Source organism: Miniopterus natalensis, chromosome 1, assembly GCF_054644295.1.
Source record: "Miniopterus natalensis isolate mMinNat1 chromosome 1, mMinNat1.hap1, whole genome shotgun sequence".
Lineage (NCBI taxonomy): Eukaryota > Metazoa > Chordata > Mammalia > Chiroptera > Miniopteridae > Miniopterus > Miniopterus natalensis.
In genome coordinates, this window is record NC_142081.1 from 132,743,839 (window position 1) to 132,764,800 (window position 20,962).

Here is a 20,962-nt window from a genome sequence, read left to right on the forward strand (position 1 = left end):
TTCCCTTGGCTGTCCAGTTTTGGGAGAGAGATGGTGGCAATTCCTCCTCCAATGAAGATATGCTTTTTAGCCTTGTTTGCTTTGTTTTATTTTTTAATATTATTATGACCTCATACACATTTTTATGTATGTATCTGAGGTGTGAGATCAAATGGATTTATTTTTAATGTTTTTATTAACTTCAGAGACAGGAAGGGAGAGGGAGAGAGAGATAGAAACATCAATGATGAGAGAGTCATTAATCAGCTGCCTCTTGCATGCTCCCTATTGGGGATTGAGCCTGCAAACAGGGCATGTGCCCTGACTGGGAATCAAACCGTGACCTCCTGGTTCATAGATTGACGCTCAACCACTAAGCCAAGGTAGCTGGGCTCAAATGGGTTTTTTAATTTACATTTTTTTATGCTTACATGGTCCCAACTATGGCCCAAGGGAGCTCCATCAAGCTTATCTTGTCTTTCTGACAGTTTTTAGTGTTTTGTAACTTCTTTGTTTTCTGTCCCTCCACCCAAAACCCAGACTCATCCTGCTCCAGGTGTGCAGGTAGTCATTTCCCAAGGTATCCTGTGACTCATGGGAACAGGCATTTATAGACCTGTGCACATCACAGGGTGCTCACCGCTACTGGTTATCACTTTCTGTTTTGTTTTTTTTTAAAAATATATCTTTATTGATTTCAGAGAGAGGAAAGGAGAGGGAGAGAGAGACAGAAACATCAACGATGACAGAGTCATTGATTGAGCCCACAACCTGGGCATGTGCCCTGACCGGGACTCGAACCCCAATCACCTAGATCCTAGGTCGATGCTCAACCGCTGAGCCACACCCAGCCATGCAGTTATCACTTTCTGAACCTTTGAGGAAATTTTTTAAAGATCTCTAAGATACTCATTCCCAAAGTTTTAACCATAGTCTAGACAGTGTAATATTAAGAATATCAACTCTGTCATTGTAACCTTTTCCTTCTGGCTGAATAAATGTATGGGTTTCAAAACGTGTGTAACCTGAAATTTGTAGCCTAAAATTGATCTTTGTGAAATTCTTTATCTTTCTGTCTTAGATGGATTATTGTGTTAATGTAGCCAGGGTCATAAAGTATTTTAACATAAAACTTATTTGGTTTTTGTATCACCTTTATAGTAGATTTAAAATAAAGAGCAGTTATTGCCAAACTTAATTTAATTAATTCATCCTGTACAACTTGTGTTTTGTTTGAACCAATTATCTTATAAAAAGAGCAGAAGCCTCTGGTGTTTATAGTTAAACTAAGTGAAAAATAAGAGTATTTCTCTGTAAAGTTCATTTCTGCTTGAAAGCTGGCTTGTTATTGGCTGCTATATATATATGTGCATACCCTCTGCTTCATACAACAAAGCCATCTGTGTTGATTTCTGATCTTTTAAACTAAAATAGACTAATATATTCTTTCAAATTTTTAGGTTCTTCACTTACGGCAATTTTCCGCTAGAACAGCATCTGAAACAAATTCATGAAGAGGCTCTGAGTAAATTTCAGAAAATTGAGCCAAGCACTGCAGTGCCAGCTCAGAAGCCTTGGGATAAACCGGTGAGTGCCCATCCAGGGGATAATCAGTGTTTTACCAACCGGTTAGTATATGGAGACCAAGACTGCAACCTTGTGTTAATAGGATTTAAAAGGTGGTTGTGAGCTTTGCTGTGCATGTAAGATCTTATCAAGCCTAAAGATGGTTACAGTAAAACCTTGATATAAAGGAGTAATTCAGGTGCGGGGGTGTCCTTTAAAGCCGAAAGTTCATTATTTAATAAGTTCGGTTTCCCGAATACATATGTTAAAAATTGACAAATTAGTTAGTTTACCTGTTTTTACTTATGTAGACACATTTGTGTAATTAAAATCAAGTACGGATAAAAAGTTTAACTTCACAGAAAAGTTTTCTCTGTGTATTACTTAATTTTAAATTTATACTGAATAGGTCTAGTAAATGCGGGCATTCGCCAGTCACCTCAAGTAAACAAATGCACATGGCTGGGGCACAGCTTAGCTCAGAACATTGGCTGGCACTAGTTAGAACTGCCGCAGAAAGTCATGCCACACACTCGGTTCCGTGTGATCACGTGCTAATTATTCGCCAAAAATTGTTTGTGAGTGGTGACTCTTGAATTTAAATATGTAGACTATAGTTGTAGATATGTAGTATTTATTTATGTCAGTGAAATTATTGCAGTGTTTTTTCCTAAGGTATGGCCTATTGGCTAAGATTTGAAAAAACAACAACAGTGAATTAATAACAAAAACAATAACCAGTTAATTAAATTCTAAGCAAATCTTGGTTAAAAGCATTTTAAAATTAACGGTGTTATTTTTCACATATGACATGTGGAACTGTAATTTTGTCCTTTACATCTGAAGTCTGTTAACTGGAGGTCTGCAAAATCAAGGGTTTACTGTATTTGTTTTAAAAGGAAGTTAATTCAGTGAAAAGAATCTCTTGGACCATTTTAGTCATCTAGATAATCTATCCTAGTTTAAACCCGTTCATTCATACACTGTGCCTTCACACATTGCATGGTTTTACAGAGGGAATTTCAGATCACCTGTGCCCCGGACTCAATGGCCACAAGTTCCTCTAAACAAACAACCGTCAGTGTCAGCTTCCTTTTACCAGAGTAAGTATCCATGTGAAAGTGGGATAAATGCAGGTGAGCAGGGTCAGAGTGAGTTCTCCAGTCAGGTATGAATGGGTGGGTGGTTAGGATTCCAGGTTACAGCAGGTCTTGGATGTCAGCGGAGTTTCTAACACCTGGGATGGTTTGAGGGGAAATCGCTTTGAGTAGCCATTCAGAAGAAAAGTAACTTCCTCACTGCATTTTAAAGCTCACTTCTTGAGAAAAAACTGGCTCAGAACAGCAGTTATTACCACTGGAGTCACAGGTGACTGAGTATGAGAAGAGCACTGTGAACACTGCCTCAGAAAAATATGTAGCACACACAATTTCATCGTTGTAGAGGCCAAGACACACGAAGGGTGTGTGGGCAGGAAGGAACCCTGTCTCGCTCCATCCATCAGGGTTGTCTGCCCTCAAGCTGCACAGCTGACTGAGTTGCCCCATCTCTTCAGTGTTTCTTGTCTGCTGTTTATTGTGATGCTGCGATTAGAACGGAAGTCATATCAGTTGAAGTGCTTGGCACACATTCCTGCAATAGCATTTGATATGTAGCTAAACTGACTCTATGGTTTGGGACTCACAAAAAAGTGCCAGTATATAAGAGCTTTCCAAGTGAAAAAAAATAGTTACACTCTTGCTGATACAACTATTAAAATAGGGGTTGAAATGCAAGAATTTCTAATAGAACTTCAGCTTCTTTGGAAATAGTGTCAGTGTAGTAGTGATTTTAATGATTTTGAAAACATCTGTAAGAGACAATAGTTTCCTCTTTTTTTCTCACCCCTCCCTCTGGCCCCCCTTGAATTGAAGCATCACTGACACATTTGAAGCCTTCACGTTAAACCTTCTGTCTTCACTCTTGATCAGTGGGCCCAACTCTCCCTTCTACAAAGCCTTAATTGAGTCTGGACTCGGCACAGACTTTTCTCCTGATGCTGGGTAAGTTTTATTGTCAGATCACATCCATAGTTTGCAGTTGGGGGCAGTTACAACATTTGACAATGTCTGGACACATTTTTGTTCGTATCAGCTGGAGAGGGAGGGAGGGTTACTATCATCTGGTGGGTGGGCCAGGGAGCTAGGATGCTTCACATCCCATAGTGAGAGGATGGCCCCTTCCTGCCCCAGCACAGAACTGTGCTCTAGAGTATGGTATCTGTACAGGTTAACTTATGTCCCCTGCAGGGGGTACCTAGAAAAAGCCAGCTTTTTTAAGATCACAGAATGGCATACTGCTATCTGTTTTGAAAGTCAGGTCATTAAATACTGTTTGAAGTCTTAAGGTTTTATAAAACTGAGCAGTGCTCTATTTTTAGATTTATTTTGCCACAACTCTGAAGTTTAAGTTGTAGTGATGTTTAGAAATGTTCAAAAGATGTGGTGTCACTGTGACCAGTTATTTCTGAGAAGCAAGTATGTGAGGATACTGATTTCATTGGCTTTGTCCTGGAGGACTTGGTATTTTAATGTTCTTAGTTCTGTTCTGTAGCATATTGATCTTTAAATGAAGCACATGGTAAGTGACTGAAGGAAGCCATAGGTACTAATGAATCATCAACTTTCCTATTCTAGATACAATGGCTACACAAGAGAGGCCTACTTCAGTGTGGGCCTTCAGGGGATCGCTGAGAAGGACATTCAGACAGTCCGAGATATAATCGACAGGACAATTGATGACGTCATCACGTACGTAAGGCCCTCTGCACCAATCCACTAACATCCTTGGTTCCTGAATACTTTACAGCAAGGGGCCAGGCCTTCTGCATTGTTGGGCCATCTCTACATAATAAAACATGTATTTCTTCACATTTAGTTGCTTAAATATTATCTGTGCTCCCTTGTTGCAAAAACATTTATTTTAGTACTTCAGTCCTTTTTGTTACTAAATAATATTCCATGTGTGAATATACCACATTGTTTATCCATTCATCACTTGATATTTGGGTTGTTTCCACTATTTTTGGAGGCTAGGATGAATAATGCTGCTATGAACATTTATGTACAAGATTTTGTGTGAAGAGATTCTCTTTTCTCTTGGCTAGATAACCCAGAGTGGAATTTCTGGGTCAATGGGTACTTCTGTGTTTAATTTTTTGAGGAACTTTTTAATCAGATTGTTTTGCAGAGTGGCTGCACCATGTTAAACTCCACCCAAAATATGTGAGAGCTCCAAATTGTCTAATCTTGAGGACAATCAGATCCTCAGATCTTCTGATCTTCTGGTTTATGATGATTATAGCCATCCTGGTGAATTTGAAGTAGTCTTGATTTGCATTTCCCTAATGATTAGTGATGTTGAGCATCTTTTCTTGTGCTTACTGGCCACTGTGTATGTTCTTTGGAATAATGTGTATTCAAATTATTGACCCATTTTTTAATTGGGTTATGTTTTTTTCCTATGGTTGTAAAAGTTATTTAAATATTCTTGATTCAAGGTCCTTATCAGATAACATGGTTTGCGAATATTTTCTCCCATTATATGGCTTATCTTTTTGCTTTCTTGATTGTGTCCTTTGAAGTACAAAAGGTTTTACTTTTGATGTCCAATTTACCTATTTTTTTCTTTAGTGACTTGTGTTTTTGGTATCACAACCATTGCCTAACACAAGGTTATGAAAAATTACTCCTTTGTTTTCTTAGAATTTCTAAGTACCTTTTTGAAAAATAAAATTTATTGGGGTGATATTGGTTAATAGCATTAGGTAAGTTTCAACTGCACAATTCTATAATACATCACCTGTATATTGCATTGTGTGCTCACCACCCAAAGTCTAGTCTCCTCCCAACACCATATAGTTGACTCCCTTTACCCTGTTCATGCTCCCCCCACTCACTTTCCCTTTTGGTAACTGCCACACTGTTACCTGTGTCTGTGAGTTTGTTCCTTTGTTGCTTTCGAGTGAAATCATATGGTTCTTGTTTTTTTCCTTCTGAATTATTTTGCTTAGCCATGATATTCTCATGATCCATCCATGTCGCAAATGGCAGTATTTTTTTTTTTCTTATGGTTGAATAACATTTCTTTGTACCACATCTTCTTTATCCAGTCATCTGTGGAAGGACACTGGTTGTTCCCATGTCTTGGCTGTTGTGAATAATGCTGGAGTGAGCATAGGGGTACATATATCCTTATGAATAAATGTTTTCAGATTTCTCAGGTAGATACCCAGAAGGATTACTCATATAGTAGCTCTATTCTTAAATTTTTGAACAAACTCCAAACTCTTTTCCTTGTGGCTATACCAGTTTACATTTCTTACAACAGTACACAAGGGTTCCCTTTTCTCCACATCTTCTCTAATGCTTGTTATTTCTTGTCTTAATTGATCATAGCCTGTCTGACAGGTATGAGGTGGTATCTCATTGTGGTTTTGATTTGTATTTCCATTATAGCTAGTGAAGTTGAGCATCTTTTCATGTATCTGTTGGCTATTTATATGTCGTCTTGGGTCTGATCAGGTCCTTCTGCCCATTTTTTAATTGGATTGACTTTTTTTTGTGTGTGGAGCTGCATGAGTTCTTTATATATTTTGGATATTAGCCATTTATTGAAGGTATTGTTTGCAAATATCTTTTCCCATTTGATTGGTTGCCTTTTTGATTTGTTGATGGTTTCTTACTACACAGAAGCTTTTTAGTTTGATATAGTCCCATTCATTTATTTTTGCCTTTACTTCCCTTGCCTTGGGCTCCAGTTCATTAAATTCTCTTTTAGACCAAGGTCCATAAGTTTAGTAGCTATGTATTCTTCTATGTATTTTATTGTTTCAGGTCTTAAATTTAAGTCTTTAATCCACGTTGAGTTACTTTTTGTGTACAGTGTCAGACAGCAGTCTAGTTTTATTCTTTTGTATGTGGCTGTCCAGTTTTCCCAGCACCATTTATCAGAGAGGCTTTTCTTTCTCCATTATGTGTTTTTGGCTCCTTTGTCAAAAATTAGTTGCCCATATACTTGTGAGTTTATTTCTGGGCGCTCAGTTCTGTTCCATTGGGCTGTAAGTCTGTTTTTCAGCTTATCACATATTGTTTTGATTATTGCAGCTTTGTATTAAAAAACATTTCTTCTCAACATCTCCGTTTTTAATATTTCTTTAGGAATGGTTTTGAAGATGATCGCATTGAAGCTTTACTTCATAAAATTGAAATACAAATGAAGCATCAGTCTGTGAGCTTTGGACTCGCCCTGACGTCTGTGTGTAATTTCTTAGTCATCTCCTTTTTCCCTCCTTTTCTCTTTTCGTTGCTTTTGGATTTAGTGTTTCTTGAAAATAGCATGGAGATTGCTATTTATAGCAACTTTCATTTGAACCTTGAATGTTACACTGTTTTGCATCTGATAAAAATTTACTTCTAATTTAGTTTTATAATATTTTGTTTGTTTTTTACTAGATTGCTTAATTGACTTTTTTGTATCTTGTGTTTGTATACATAAAACTGATTTACACAGACCACTTTAAAGTAATTTATGGTAACTATTGATCTGTTGGTAATTATATTTTCTAAAAGTAATTTTTCAACCTGTGCTTTTTTAATTTTATTAGGAACAAAAGGTTTAAAGTGAGTTTTTTCGTCTTTTAATCGAAGAATGACTAAATTTTCATTATAATCAGTCATTTGGTATTTTTAAACGTGGACACAGATTTTAATAAAACATCGTGCCTTTGATGTTTTATTACTGAGCTGATGTAGAGTTCATTGTGTAATGTGCTTTGTGGATTTAAAACTCTGCTCCAGTACATAGCTTCCTGCTGGAACCATGATGGGGACCCTGTGGAGCTCCTGAAGCTGGGAAGTCAGGTGGCTCAGTTTAGGCAGTGCCTTAAGGAAAATCCAAAGTTTTTGCAAGAAAAAGTGAAACAGTATTTTAAGGTAAGAAAATTGGAGAATTTAAGTGTATAGTTTCGATGTTGACATTTATAATGAAAGGAACTTTAGGAATATAATGTACATTCTATAAATCAATTTCTGTTAATGAATAGGTGACTAATTTTTTTCTTTTTTTTTAATATGTTTTTATTGATTTCAGAGAGAGGAAGGGAGAGGGAGAAAGAGAGAAACATCATCGATTGGCTGCCTCCTGCATGCCCCATACTGGGAATCAAGCTCAAAATCCAGGCATGTGCCCTGACTGGAAATCAAACCATGATCTCCTGGATCCTAGGTGGATGCTCAACCGCTGAGCTATGCCTGGCCAGGCTAAATTGTTTTCTATGTTGTCTTCCATTTAGACTGAAGTCAAAAATTTATATTAAGTGTAGACAGTTTCCTTGTACAGCCAAGGTGTGTAAAGAAAATGTTGAGTATTGATACATTTGTGGTTGCAACATAATAATAATCACACTAATAGTAGTAACAGCATATATGAATGAAGTAGTTTCTACATAGCAGGTATGATTGGAAGAATTTTATCTGGCTCACATATTTTTTGCAAGACAACCTTCAGGGTAAGTGCTGTCATCCTCACTATTTGAAATGGAACGTGGGACTGAGTACCCAGAGCACACAGGCAGAAAGAGGCTGGTTCAGTATGTCTGGGCTTTAATAACATCTTGTTTTAATTTGGCTTTTTTGTTGTGGTTATTGTTGCAGAATAATCAGCATAAGTTGACTTTATCAATGAAACCAGATGACAAGTATTCTGAGAAACAAGCACAAATGGAAACTGAAAAACTGAAGCAAAAGGTCAGCTCTCTTTCCCTGGAGGACAAGCAGCAGATCTATGACAAAGGTCAGATGCTCAATTTTGTTCCCAGTCATTCATTAGCCTTTGCTTTGGTGAACTTACTAAGGAAATAGTTGCAGGCAAGTCTTGTTTCAACCAACAGATATATGTTGGGCACCTGTGAAGTTCTGTGTTGGGTGAGATGGGTTCAACCTCAATAGGATGGATGCTAGTCTTGGAAAATTCATCCTGTATTTGGGGAGGAAAGACAGGAGTAGTGGAAATGAGTGAATACACCTTTAGAAGGTGTATATAGAAGTACTTATAAAATTTGTGAAACGAATACACCTTTAGAAGGTGTATTCGTTTCACAAATTTTATAAGTACTTCTATTTATCAGGTGCTGTAACATGCCATCAAAGTGAGTGTTGTGTTATAGTGTGGAGTAAACTGTCCACCCAGTACTGTGGGCGGTGTGGGCTGTGAGATCAGAGGAGGTGGGTCTTGTCTCAGTGATGGGGAAAGGCATGAGCTGTGGTGAAGCCACACTTGGGTCTGGATGGTGCAGGTGCAGCAAAGACAGACAGTTGTAGAATTTCTAACAGCATTAAACATACGCTTACTGTGAAGCCCTGTGGTCCTATTCTTCTTTTCCAAAAAGAAATGAAAGTGTGTGTCCACACAAAACTGGAAACAACTCACAACATGCTATGTCCACAAAATGAAATACTCCTTGGTCATAAAGAGGAACAAAATCTGGATACATCCATTATTGATGAATCTCAAAAGCCTTTGCTAAGGGAAATTAGCCAGGCACAAAGAATACCTCCTGAGTGATTCCCTTTATATGAAACCCTAGAAATGGCGGAAGAACAGTGACAGAAGGCAGGTGAGACCAGAGTAGAGACAAGGAATAGCCTACTGGGAGCCAAGAGTACTTCCTGGGGTGGTGGAAATGTTCTGTATCATGATGTGGTGGTTCCATTACTTTATACATTTGTCAAAACTTACTGAATTATATTTTCAAAATTGTGAATTTCAACATATGTAAATTAAGTATTAATAAAGTCTTATTAAAATATACATATAGTACACACATAAATAAAATCCCCCCATTTTGATCAAGCTAAGTTTGAGGTGATTTAATCTAGTAAAGGCAAAATTAGTGTCAACATGCAACTTTTTATTCTTTATCTCTGAATTCTTTAGACACAACTATTTTAGGTCTTCCCATAAATTTAACATGCTAATTGAATAATAAACACAAACTTCTGTTTTGTGAGTGCCAGTTGGTAAGTTCTATCTTTCATTTTTTTATTTTTTGTTTTTGTTTTTAATCGAGGTATATTTGACATACTAATCTTGGGTGTACAACAAAATTATATATATGTACTTTGATGATCACCACAGTAAATCTCTTTAACATTTGCCACCACACACAGTTTTAGTTTTTTTCTTGTGATGAGAACTTTTCAGTTTTACTCAGTAACTTTAAAATATGCAATATAGTATTATTAACTATAGTTTCCGTGCTATGCATTACATCCCATGGCTTATTTATTTTATAACCAGAAGTTTGTATCTTTGACCCCTTTCACTCATGCACCCCTACCTCTGGCAACCACCAATCTGTTCTCTGTCTCTATAATCTTGGTTTTCTTTATTTCCTTTGTTTCTGTATTTTTGATAGCACATATAACTGAGATCATATGATATTTATTTTTCTCTAACTTTTCATTTAGAATAATGCCCTCAGTTCATTCATGTTGTCAAAAATGCCAGGATTTTTTTTTTAATGGGTGAATGATATTCCATTATGTACATATACCATATTTTCATTAACAACTTTTGAAACTTATTTTTAAAATTTATTTTTTCAATTGCAGTTGACTCTGTTAGTTTCAGGTGTCTAACACAGTGTTCAGACATTTATATACCTTTCAAAGTGATCCCCTGATAAATCTAGTACCTACTGGGCACCATATGCAGTTTATGATAGTATTATTGACCATATTCCCTAGGCTGTACTTTACATCCCAGTGACCATTTTTCTAACTGCCAATTGTACTTCTTAATCCCTTTCACCTTTTTTTTTATCGTCCCTCCCACCTGGTGACTGTCAAAGTTTCTCTGTATCTATGAGTTTGTTTCTATTTTATTTCTTCATTTATTTTGCTTTTTTAGATCCACATATAGGTAAAATATGGTATTTGTCTTTCTGTGACTTATTTCACTTAGCATAATATCCTTTAGTCCCATCCATGTCACATATGGCACATTTCATTTTTTTATGGCTGAGTAACATTCCTATTGTATATATTTCCCACATCTTTATCATTTTGTCCATGGATGGACACTTAGGTTGCTTTCATGTCTTGGCTGTTGTAAATAATGCTTCAATGAACATAGGGGTGCATATATCTTTTCAAATTAGTGTTTTTATTTTCTTCAAATGAATATCCAGAAGAGGGATTGCTAGATCATATGATAATTCTGTTTTTAATTTTTTGAGGAACCTCTATACTGTTTTCCATAGCAGCTGCACCAATTTATAGTCCCATAAACAGTGCAAGAGACATCCTCACCAGCACTGATTATTTTCTAGGGGTTTTATTATTGTAGCCATCCTAATGGATATAATGCAGTATCTCATTGTGGTTTTGATGTGTAATTCCCTGATGATTAGTGATCTTGGGCATCTTTTCATGTTTCTGTTGGCCATCTGTATGTCCTGTTTAGAAAAATGTCTGTTCAACTCCTCTGCCCATTTTTTAATTGGATTGGTTTTTGCTACTGAGTTTATGAATTCTTTATCTATTTTGGATGTAAAACTGTCAACAGATATATGATTGCAAATACTTTCTTCCATTCCATAGGTTGCTTTTTCGTTTAGTAATGTAATGGTTTCTTTTGCTGTGCATGAGATTCTTTTTTGAGTCCCACCCATCTTCCATTTTTTTGTGTTTGGTTTTTGTTGCTATTGCTGTAGATTTTTTAAAACTAAATTTATTGTGATAACATTGGTTCATAACATTATATAAATTTCAGGTGTACACCGTTATAATTCCACATCCATGTATTCTATTTGTGCTCACCACCAAATGTCTAGTTTCTATTTGTTACAATATATTTGACCCTTTACCCACTTGGTCTTCTCCCCACCCCTTCCCCCTGGTAACCACCATTCCCTCCTCTGTGTCTTTGACTGTCTTTTGGGTTTTTTTGTTAGTTTGTTGCCTTCTTGTTTTATATACCACGTATGAGTGAAATCATATGTGTGTGTTTTTCTCTGACTTATTTCCCTTAGCATAGTACTCTCCAGATAAACCCATGCAGTCACAGATGGCAGTTAAATTGGTGAAGCTACCATGGAAACAGCATGGAGGTTCCTTAAAAGATTAAGAATAGATCTATCATGTCATCCAGCAGTTTGTCTTCTGGGTATTTTCCTAAAGAAAATGAAAACACTAATTCATAAAGACATATGCACCCCTATATTGACTGCAGCATTATTTATAATAACCAAGATATGGAAACAACCATCTTCCATTTTTACTTAGGGCCATTTGTACAGGAGATAATTCCATGCCTAAGTGAAAGAACAGATACTCCCTGAGTGGCCAGATTCCTGGTCTGGCCCTGGAGATGTGTGTTAAGAAAATAGTTACTCCAGTCCACACCCATGTGTGAATGAGTGGGGCCCCTATTACAAATGTGTGCTTTTATTTTATAGATCACTGCAGAGCTTGTTAAGTAGGACACAGTGCTAGTGCACTTAGTGATTATTTCAGCTCAGTAAGTCTTACGTATGTACTTTAGGTGAGGAATCAGAGTTCATTCTAAAGATAAGCACCAAAGGAAATTGGGAATGGGAAATTATCTAATTAAAAACTCTAACCTTCCATTTTGAGGTAATGTGACATATTAAGTACTGTGAAGGCCGTAGCCCCTGCCATTGGGAGGGGCTTCACCTGGGAAAGAAAAAGATGATGCCAGAGGTGTCTGTGCATTCAGAAAGGAGCAGGGTGTTTCATGGGATGGAGGAGATGGCCCTTGAACTCTTGCCAGGACTGGACAGGCAAAGAGGCAAAACACCTCCAGGCTAAATGCACAGAATTAGATAGCATCTGAGGGGCAAGGTGTCGGGTGACTTGGTTGATTGGGGTGGGGGTGGCGAACCAGGTAAGGAGGGCCTTGGACATCCAAGAGGTTGGAGTGAAAGGTGCATGGAGCCTCATCCTCCTTGTGTCATGGGATGAGCTGGGGATGGGGCTGCGGAGGGGAGGTGGGTCAGCCTGTGCTGGTCCTGGGGCCCAGCCCTGGCAAAGCCTGTAACATGCTACCCAGAAACCCACCTCTTGTCAGCTTTGTGGTCACTGGCTCTCGGGGAACTTCAGGGAGGAGGACCTGGAGGGCAGGGCTGCTCTGCAGACTGTAGGGGATCAGTTATCTTTGACATGATGCAGTTGTGCGTTTGACACGACTTGAGATTGTGCTGTCTGTTCACTCGTGCACTACTCAGTTGTCCTCAGTCACACATGGAGCCGTTTGGATCCCTCCTCTGACAGTCAGTTGGTTCTGTGCAGACTCTGGGAAAGAGGAGCCTCTCCCCTCCAGTCAGATCAGCGGAAGGCAGGCCCAGAGCATATGTTTTTAGGCATGTGTATAATTTGAGCAGTGTATGTGATTGGAAGAGCTTTTTGCTAGGGTTAGTGAACTTGAAATAAGAATAAATTATAAACGTTTCTAAATTTCAATTCAAGAAATAGTTTGAAAGCTCTTAAAAATGAGTTATATCTATCTAGTATAAAACCTGGGAGGTGGGAACCTTGCATGAGCTAAGTCCTGCCCCAATCAGCCCAGTTGTTCTTTAGATCAGCGATTTTCAACCATTGCGCCACAAGAATTTTTAACACCTTTTGGTTATTATCCTCATAATATTCATACACCCCCACCCCCTTTTTTCCTAGGTTTAGAATTACAGACTCAACAAAGCAAAGCTCAGGATGCCTCCTGTCTGCCGGCGCTGAAGGTTTCAGACATTGAGCCCAGAATTCCGTTCACTGAGCTGGCGGTGGCCCTGGCAGGTCAGTGTGAGCTCTGCCAGGCATGGTGCCTGGGCCCATGGCTGAAGTCGCAGGAGTAGAGTTGGGTTTGCTCGTTTGCTATAAACCTTGGGAGCACCCCTATGACTTTGTAGTCCTGTTCTTGATGTTTCCTTAGCTGGTGTTGCCACTCAGTGACAACAGACGTCTCTACTCAGGAGGGGCCTATCCTTTCCTCCCCTTGGTTATGGCCTGGCTCTGTGACCCACGCTTCTAAAGTCAGGACAGTCTGATGCTGCAACTGCATTAGATGCAGCTCTTAATGGACACAGGCACCCTTTGTGCCCCTGTTACCCATGTTCTCCAGCCCAGCCAGTAGTCTAGGTGAGGTGACAGTATGTGGAGGGACCGGAAATGCCACACAGTGCCTTGTACCGAGGTGTGGGGAACCAAAGGGAGTTGCAGGCCCCTGGCATCTCACGTTTCATCCTGGAGTTTCCTTCCTGGACTGTCTTCTGGTTGGAAGCACAGAGGCCTCCAGAACAATGTCTCCTGTCAGGGTGGATCTTCAGTTTCCACATGGTGTGACTGGACTTCACTGCTCTGTCCTGAGGGAATTTTGATGGCAGCCTTGCACTTTGACTCATCTCCTCCAGTGTAGGAGTGTAGAGTGTATTTGAGTATCACATTGGCTTCTGTGAAGCATCTGTCACTTGTCTTTTGTTTGTAACGAGCCTGTTTTGTTTACCATGTCTGAGTTTTTTGTGTGCATACGTGTGAACACACAAAGGAGATCTGTCTTCTGGAAAGCGGGTTAGCATCCCACTATCTTCTGTCCCCCCAGTTTGTGTTTATGAGTGAAGGTCATCAAGTGATTATTACAGAATCAGTGGGGACAAGTCAGTTATCAGTGAGTGCCTTGGTTCCTCTGCTGGCTCAGGGCACTATGCTAGGGATGTAAAATAGAACACATACATCCCCCTGGGGGACTTGGGACTGAGGAAGCTGGGCTTCACAGCTTCCTCACCACTGAGGATGGACTTGTTAGGGAGGATGAGTGGCATTTGGGCTGGGTGAAGAGTGGGGTCAGTGTTGGAGGAATAATAGAATCTACTCTGAGTAAAGAAGGGGAGGTATGCAGAGGCCAGCAGGGACCAGCCTGAATGCCAGGGCAGTTTTAGAACCTGAAGCACACTGTTTCTCTCACCTGATTCTTCAAAAGCAAGGAGTACTTTAGTATTGAAGATGGTTTAAATTTTACCTTAAAAGTACAATAGGGAAATTTGTCTAAATTACAGCAAACGAGTAGTGTTTCTTTGCCAGTATAAATTTTAAACACCCCCCCCCCCTTGAAAAACACTACCATTTAAAAAATATTAAACACTGACTGCATGATTAAAATTGTACTGGTAAAAATTTGAAAGTTAAGCACCTCTGTTTCTCCAGCTGGAGACGTCCCCGTGCAGTACTGTGCCCAGCCCACCAATGGCGTGGTCTACTTCAGAGCGTTCTCCAGCCTGAACACCCTGCCCGAGGAGCTGCGGCCCTACGTGCCACTCTTCTGCAGTGTCCTCACTAAGTAAGACACATTTGTACAACTCAGCATGCGCTTGTATGCTTTATTGGTGGATATTCTCTGTGTGTTTATTGCGTTTTAATGCATTCAGAATCGCTTTCCAGTGACTCATTTGTTTTCAAAATCCATAGATTGTTACAGTGTATAAAGGGTATTATATGTGTTGAGATTTTACTTATGAAAATTATATTTTCTTACTAAAATATAGTACATTAAATATTTATAAACCCTGAGTATAATATGTACAAAATACCCCAGCTGCGAAGCTCTTTAATATTGTGAAAAGAATGATGGTTTTTGTATGAGAAAATGTAAGTAATTCAGCCTAACATGTGGGCCTTGGGTGGCCTTGAGAGGCTACATCATGTGCCCTTGTCTGCTGCGCTGGTTTTGTGATTCTGTCATCCTGGGTGAGCAGATTCAAGAGTACAGGTGGGGCACAGCACTGCTGTGATTCTCTGTCCTGTGCCCCTGTTCCTCTGCTGGGTTTCAGAGGCTGAGTGTGAGGTAGCTGAGCTGTCAGCTGGGTCCCCTTCCTGTATTCCCAGAACATAGAGACTTCGAAGAGAAATCACCTCAGCAAACCGTCTGGGCCCCCATGTCCAATAGGTACAGGAGCTAGTTGCACTGAACCACCCACCCTGCTGAGTGTCAGATCACATGGGAAATGCCTTTGACCTTGCAGTGTTCTCTGCCCTTTTAGAAAATACATCTCCCACTGCTTATCCTTTTATAGCTGTGGTGGTTTTAGAAAAACCTGAGTGTCGCTTGGCTTAAATTACTTGCCCCATTAGAAGCAGCAGTTAGAGTGTTTCTACCAAAAGCAACATCAACATTAAGATGACTTCAACTTTTCTTAAAATGCAAAAAGGCTTAGGTGTTTTTTGTGGATTTTTTGCTTTTCAATATGTATATATATATTTTTGATTTTAGAGAGAGGAAGGGAGACGGGAAGAGAGAGAAATATCAGTGGTGAGAGAGAGTCATTGATCGGCTGCCTCCTGCACACCCCCTCCTGGGGATCGAGCCGAAAACCTGGGCATGCGCCCTGACTGGGAATTGAACCGTGATCTCCTGGATCATAGGTCAATGCTTAATTGCTGAGCCACGTCAGCTAGGCAAGGCTTAGTTTTTAGATTTCACTCCTAACACTACCAAATATTTGTGCAGACAGTCTGTGTCTGATGTTTTGGAAGAACAGAATAGGCAAGACATATTAAACATTTGAAAGACTAGCACTGGGCAGCAGTTCAGCATTTTACTTTTAGTGCTGGACAGCAGCTGCCTACCTGTCTGGTTGGCTGCACAATGCTGAGTGACACCCTGAACAGGAGACCCTGGTTTCTCCTGGGGAGAGGGCCTGTGACGACACAGCCCGCAGTATACATTTGAGGTATAAGAGGTATGTGTAGGCCGTGGTTCTTGGATTGAGTCGAGCTCACAATTCAGCATGATGGGTGGAGATCGTGTTGGTGATTCGGGAACTCTGCTGTTCACAGGCTGGGCTGCGGCGTCCTCAGCTACAGGGAGCAGGCTCAGCAGATAGAACTGAAGACGGGTGGGATGACCGTGTCTCCCTACGTACTCCCTGACGACTCCCACCTGGACACCTATGAGCAGGTAGCATTTGTGTCTCCATCACAGGGTGTTCAAACCTTGGTTTCTCTGGTGCCCATTTTTTTTCTTTTAAATTATGTCATAATTTCTTTCTTGATTTAGGGTGTGTTTTTTTCATCTTTCTGCCTCGATAGAAACCTGCCAGACATGATGCACCTGTGGGGTGAAATATTTAACAGGTAACTTGATTTGCAGAGATACTAACCCTGGAGCTATATCACAGATCTGGTCTGAAGTGTGCTAACGAGAGGTTTTACTCTCTAGTGGGTTGATTTCAGAGCCTAATTCTACTTGTCCTTCCTGTGGACTTGTAACATTTCTGAGGATGTGTCCATTTTCTGAAAACTTAATACTTGATACACTCTCTATGCTATTGAGGGGTCTGTGGGCCTCCAGGAACTTGGTGTACTTTTCTTTGACCGTAGCCCCTGCTTTGAAGAAGAAGAACACTTCAGAGTGTTGGTTAAGATGACCGCTCAAGAGTTGTCGAATGGAGTCCCAGACTCGGGGCACCTCTATGCATCCATCAGAGCTAGCAGGACCCTGACGCCCGCAGGGGACCTACAGGAGACCTTCAGTGGGATGGAACAGGTGACAAGCTGAGGGGACATTGGTTATTCTGGGTTAGCCAGATCTTGCAGAGTTGCTAAACTTCTCTGGCACTCAATTGTTTCTCAGAAAAGCTAACTCTCTAACTGACCAAATTTCATGGTGGACTCCCCTTCCCCCCATTCCCACCCCTCCCCAAGGCAGGCAGGTGCATGTCGCACGCAGGCAGAGTCATGGTTCTTGTGTCAGGGGCGTCTGGTTTCCAAACTAGAGAGGAGTATCTGGTTCCCGCTCTGCCCCAGGGGCTCCCTGCTCTACTTGGAGCGTCTGGCTCAATGTGTTGGTTTCTTTGTCTTAGGTGAGGTTGATGAAGAGAATCGCAGAAATGACAGACATCAGACCCATCCTGAGAAAGCTCCCACGCATCAAGAAGCACTTACTAAACTGCGACAATATGAGGTAGGGGTTCGTGGTTTGTGTCTGAGCAAAGATCTTAACGATTGATCCAGCTTCATTAAGTGAAGTGTGGAGATGCTTTTTGGGTGAGGTTGTATTTACATCAACTTACCTGCAATTCAGAAAGAATGCTTGGTGTAAGTTATAGAATTGATTCTAGACTTCAGATGTTCTAATTAAGAAATCATTTCATGTGGGAAAATTTCACCCTAGAACTATGAGGTGGATTTACTGCAGATGTTTGGTTGTATTGTTCTTAAAAGTAAACAGCAATGTTCTGTAAAGGAGCCATCAGGGAGACCCAGTACAGCTAGCTTGCTCAAGACCAGAGTAAAAATGCAAAGTTCTTGTAAGATTAATTACTTCATGATAGTCTGAGGAAAACACCTAGCAGTGCAGCTGTCCATATACAGCTGGCCGTAAGCCCTCAGGTTTGTGAGTGTGAACAGAATGTGAAAATGATTGACAGTGTTGTATATCAGTGACATGGATTTAGGTTAGCTTGTAGCTCTACATGGAGAGTCCCAATACCTTCCTCATCAGTTTCTTGGAACTACCAGCAGGTTCCCCCAGACCATCTGGGTGGCAGGAGGGGAGCCCTAAGGTTGGTGCTGGGACTTGACCCAGGCAGAACTGACTGCCAGCTTCTGGCCAGCACTGACACTTTGTACCCATAGTGTCTTAGGCAACTAAACCACTTGGACCTTCTGTTTTTCTCCTCCATAAAACACTACTTTGCAGATTTATGCCAAAGTAGTAAAGAATAAATGCAATGCAGTCGATATCGAGCCTGGAATATAGTTAATATTACTATAATAGTGCTTAATTTAACTAAAATAAATTTAGGATTTAGGGCCAAAAGAAGAAAACTACACTGTCAAATTACTGTAGAGTTCAAGTAACTATTACAGTGTTATCTGTGATTCTGTAGAATTTGGGCGAGTTATGTAAAAGTATTTTTTTGAGAGCATGGGTAGCAACTTATAGTTTCCTACTTTAATGACCAGTTTCCATGTTCACACTGTTGATTTCTCCTCTGGGCGGGAGTTACCGTGTTCAGTCTGTGACAAGTGTGAGTGTGAAGGTGTTGGCAGTCGTCTTTTCCTTGCGTCTTCATAAGAGCAGGAGTTAGAGTCAGAAACGCTGTCTGTCTGTCTTGATGGCTGTTTATTAGCTGTAACCCACTGAAAGATAGGACAGGCTGAGAACTTGAAAGCACTGTGGTGAAGTATCTACTGTTATTTCCACATTTGGCTACTGTTTCTTTTTAATGTTTGAGCATTATTCTGTACAAAACAATATATTATCAGCTTTTTAGTTTTGTTATTTATACTCCATGTAGTAAGGGTTTTCTGCGCCTATGTGATTTTTTTAAACAGATGTGCAGTGAACGCGACCCCGCAGCAGCTGTCTCAGACGGAACGAGCAGTAGGAGACTTCCTTAGAAGCGTTGGGCGAAGTAAGAAGGAGCGGAAGCCCGTGCGCCCACACGTGGTGGAGGTGAGAGCCCTTCCAGGGAGGGGCAGGTCCCAGACTGCCCTGTGTGTGGGTGACGATGTCCCCATTGCTGATGAGGAGACCAGGTACAGGAGGGTTGGGTGCAGCCCAGTGCTGACCCAGTTAGAAGTGAGTTCAAATCCTCTTATTTGGCCTTTGACCCTATGCTCTTTATTGTCACTGGAGCCCTGCTGTGCCCGGTCTCCTGATGAGGAAGGACATTGGGGTTTGGGATATGCTTTTATAAGAATAGCCAAAATTGGTGACCTGAGGAAGCTGGCCTCACTGCTATCCAGGAGGCTTTTCCCTGACCTAGTAATGCATGATAGGTTTGTAGAATAATCATATCTAGTAAATTTTAGTCTATGGGATTAACTTCCAAAGTGGGTTTAGTCTCACCTGGATCAGTAGAGAAGCCTCACTTCTTACGCACAGGTTTACAATTTGCACATTTTGCAGAGGACTGACTTCTGCTTTCTCCTTCATGTGTCCATGCATCCCTTATCCCCAAATGGACCTGCCTCTCCCTGCCTTCTTAGGGCCCCATGTGTGACACACGAACCACATGGAAGGGGTGTAATGCCTCGGCTCCCAGACCATCTGAAAATCCATAAGGAAATTCTGTGTGTAGTTAAAACATTGTTATTTAAAACACTTAAGCAAATGTGCCCTAACACTTGTTATTAGCTCAATGGATTTTTTTGAATGTATCTTCTTAGCTATTTCAAGTGAGTTTAGGATTTTTCTCATTTCTCTTGGAAACATTTTCAGAAACATGTACCTAACGGATCTGGGGGAAATACGCACGTCAGTGGCTCCCAAGTCATCAGGAAGCTAATCACAGTAAGTTAACACAGCCCCTGTCACTTCAGAACCAGACAACCCAGCTAGACCCCAGGATAAGCTGGAGGCCATCCTAGATTCCAGTCAGGTGCTTCACTCTGCCAGAATGTAGGACCAGGGGAGTCCTGTCTCTTGTCCTAGTGCCCATGAAGACCTTTGTTCCTCCACGTGGTCTCATCACTGTGCCTCTGTTTCAACTTAGCTGCCAAATTGGTATTAATTCAACTCCAGCTGAGCAGTGTTGTCCCTACCACTCACTCAGCATGGGTGATCTGGGCATTTGGTTTGGTTGGTCCTTGAGAGAGCAGATGACCATGTTCCTGGAGACAAATGGAAGGAAAAAGAAAGCTCGCACAGTCAGTGACCAATGGAGATGATGCAGAATGAACTGTTTCATTGTAGCTGTGTGACATGGTCATCAGTGCCTTGCTCTCAAAAATGAGACCATTGCTGGTGATGCCCACAGGAAGTAGGACATGCTGACGTCCAGGTGGCACCTACACGGGAAGCACCTGTGGGCCACCTCACTGTGACGCAGCCTGACCTGACCTTCCCTCTGCAGGAGCCCACTTTCAAGCCTTGCCAGATGAAGACGCACTTCCTGCTTCCGTTCCCTGTGAACTACATCGGTGAATGTGTCAGAACTGCCCCCTACACAGATGCTGACCATGCCAGGTACAAATGAGGTGGGCGTGAAAACCATGACTCCAAGGAAGGGGATGGGTGGCCGTGGAGAGAGGAGAGTCAGGGAGGGAAACGTCGTGGTGGCTGCCAGAAAATGTTCCAGAAAAAGTTCATGTAGAAAATGTAATCACTGTGTGTTGCTCAGCATTTTTGTTGGTTTATTTCCATATTTGTAGGAAGTAGACATACTCTGTGCTATGCCACCAGGGTTGGGATGTTTAGTTAAAACGACTAGAAAAATGTAGAGTTAAATCACAAAAATGGTGCAAGAGGTGTCTGTGGGGAGTAGAAGGATTGATATTTTGGCCTCTTTTTTGTATTTTATAATTTCCAACAATGACTGTATTCATTAGGTAACACAGAATAGAAATTTCTAAAGAAAAGC

At 40.7% G+C, this 20,962-nt stretch overlaps 1 protein-coding gene across 3 annotated transcripts in view; it reads left to right on the forward strand.

The window, feature by feature from the left end:
- PITRM1 (pitrilysin metallopeptidase 1) overlaps nucleotides 1–20,962 on the forward strand; it is a 34,568-nt gene that overhangs the window by 10,924 nt on the left and 2,682 nt on the right. For all 3 annotated transcript variants that reach the window (XM_016214420.2, XM_016214421.2, XM_016214422.2), the window contains exons 8-23: nucleotides 1,440–1,566; nucleotides 2,560–2,648; nucleotides 3,459–3,587; nucleotides 4,221–4,334; nucleotides 6,744–6,840; nucleotides 7,383–7,517; nucleotides 8,238–8,376; nucleotides 13,281–13,397; nucleotides 14,802–14,934; nucleotides 16,431–16,551; nucleotides 16,651–16,727; nucleotides 16,974–17,139; nucleotides 17,456–17,556; nucleotides 18,933–19,053; nucleotides 19,822–19,893; nucleotides 20,456–20,568. In XM_016214420.2, coding sequence (XP_016069906.2) covers nucleotides 1,440–1,566; nucleotides 2,560–2,648; nucleotides 3,459–3,587; nucleotides 4,221–4,334; nucleotides 6,744–6,840; nucleotides 7,383–7,517; nucleotides 8,238–8,376; nucleotides 13,281–13,397; nucleotides 14,802–14,934; nucleotides 16,431–16,551; nucleotides 16,651–16,727; nucleotides 16,974–17,139; nucleotides 17,456–17,556; nucleotides 18,933–19,053; nucleotides 19,822–19,893; nucleotides 20,456–20,568 — 1,851 coding nt within the window. The remainder of the gene's footprint in view (nucleotides 1–1,439; nucleotides 1,567–2,559; nucleotides 2,649–3,458; nucleotides 3,588–4,220; nucleotides 4,335–6,743; nucleotides 6,841–7,382; nucleotides 7,518–8,237; nucleotides 8,377–13,280; nucleotides 13,398–14,801; nucleotides 14,935–16,430; nucleotides 16,552–16,650; nucleotides 16,728–16,973; nucleotides 17,140–17,455; nucleotides 17,557–18,932; nucleotides 19,054–19,821; nucleotides 19,894–20,455; nucleotides 20,569–20,962) is intronic.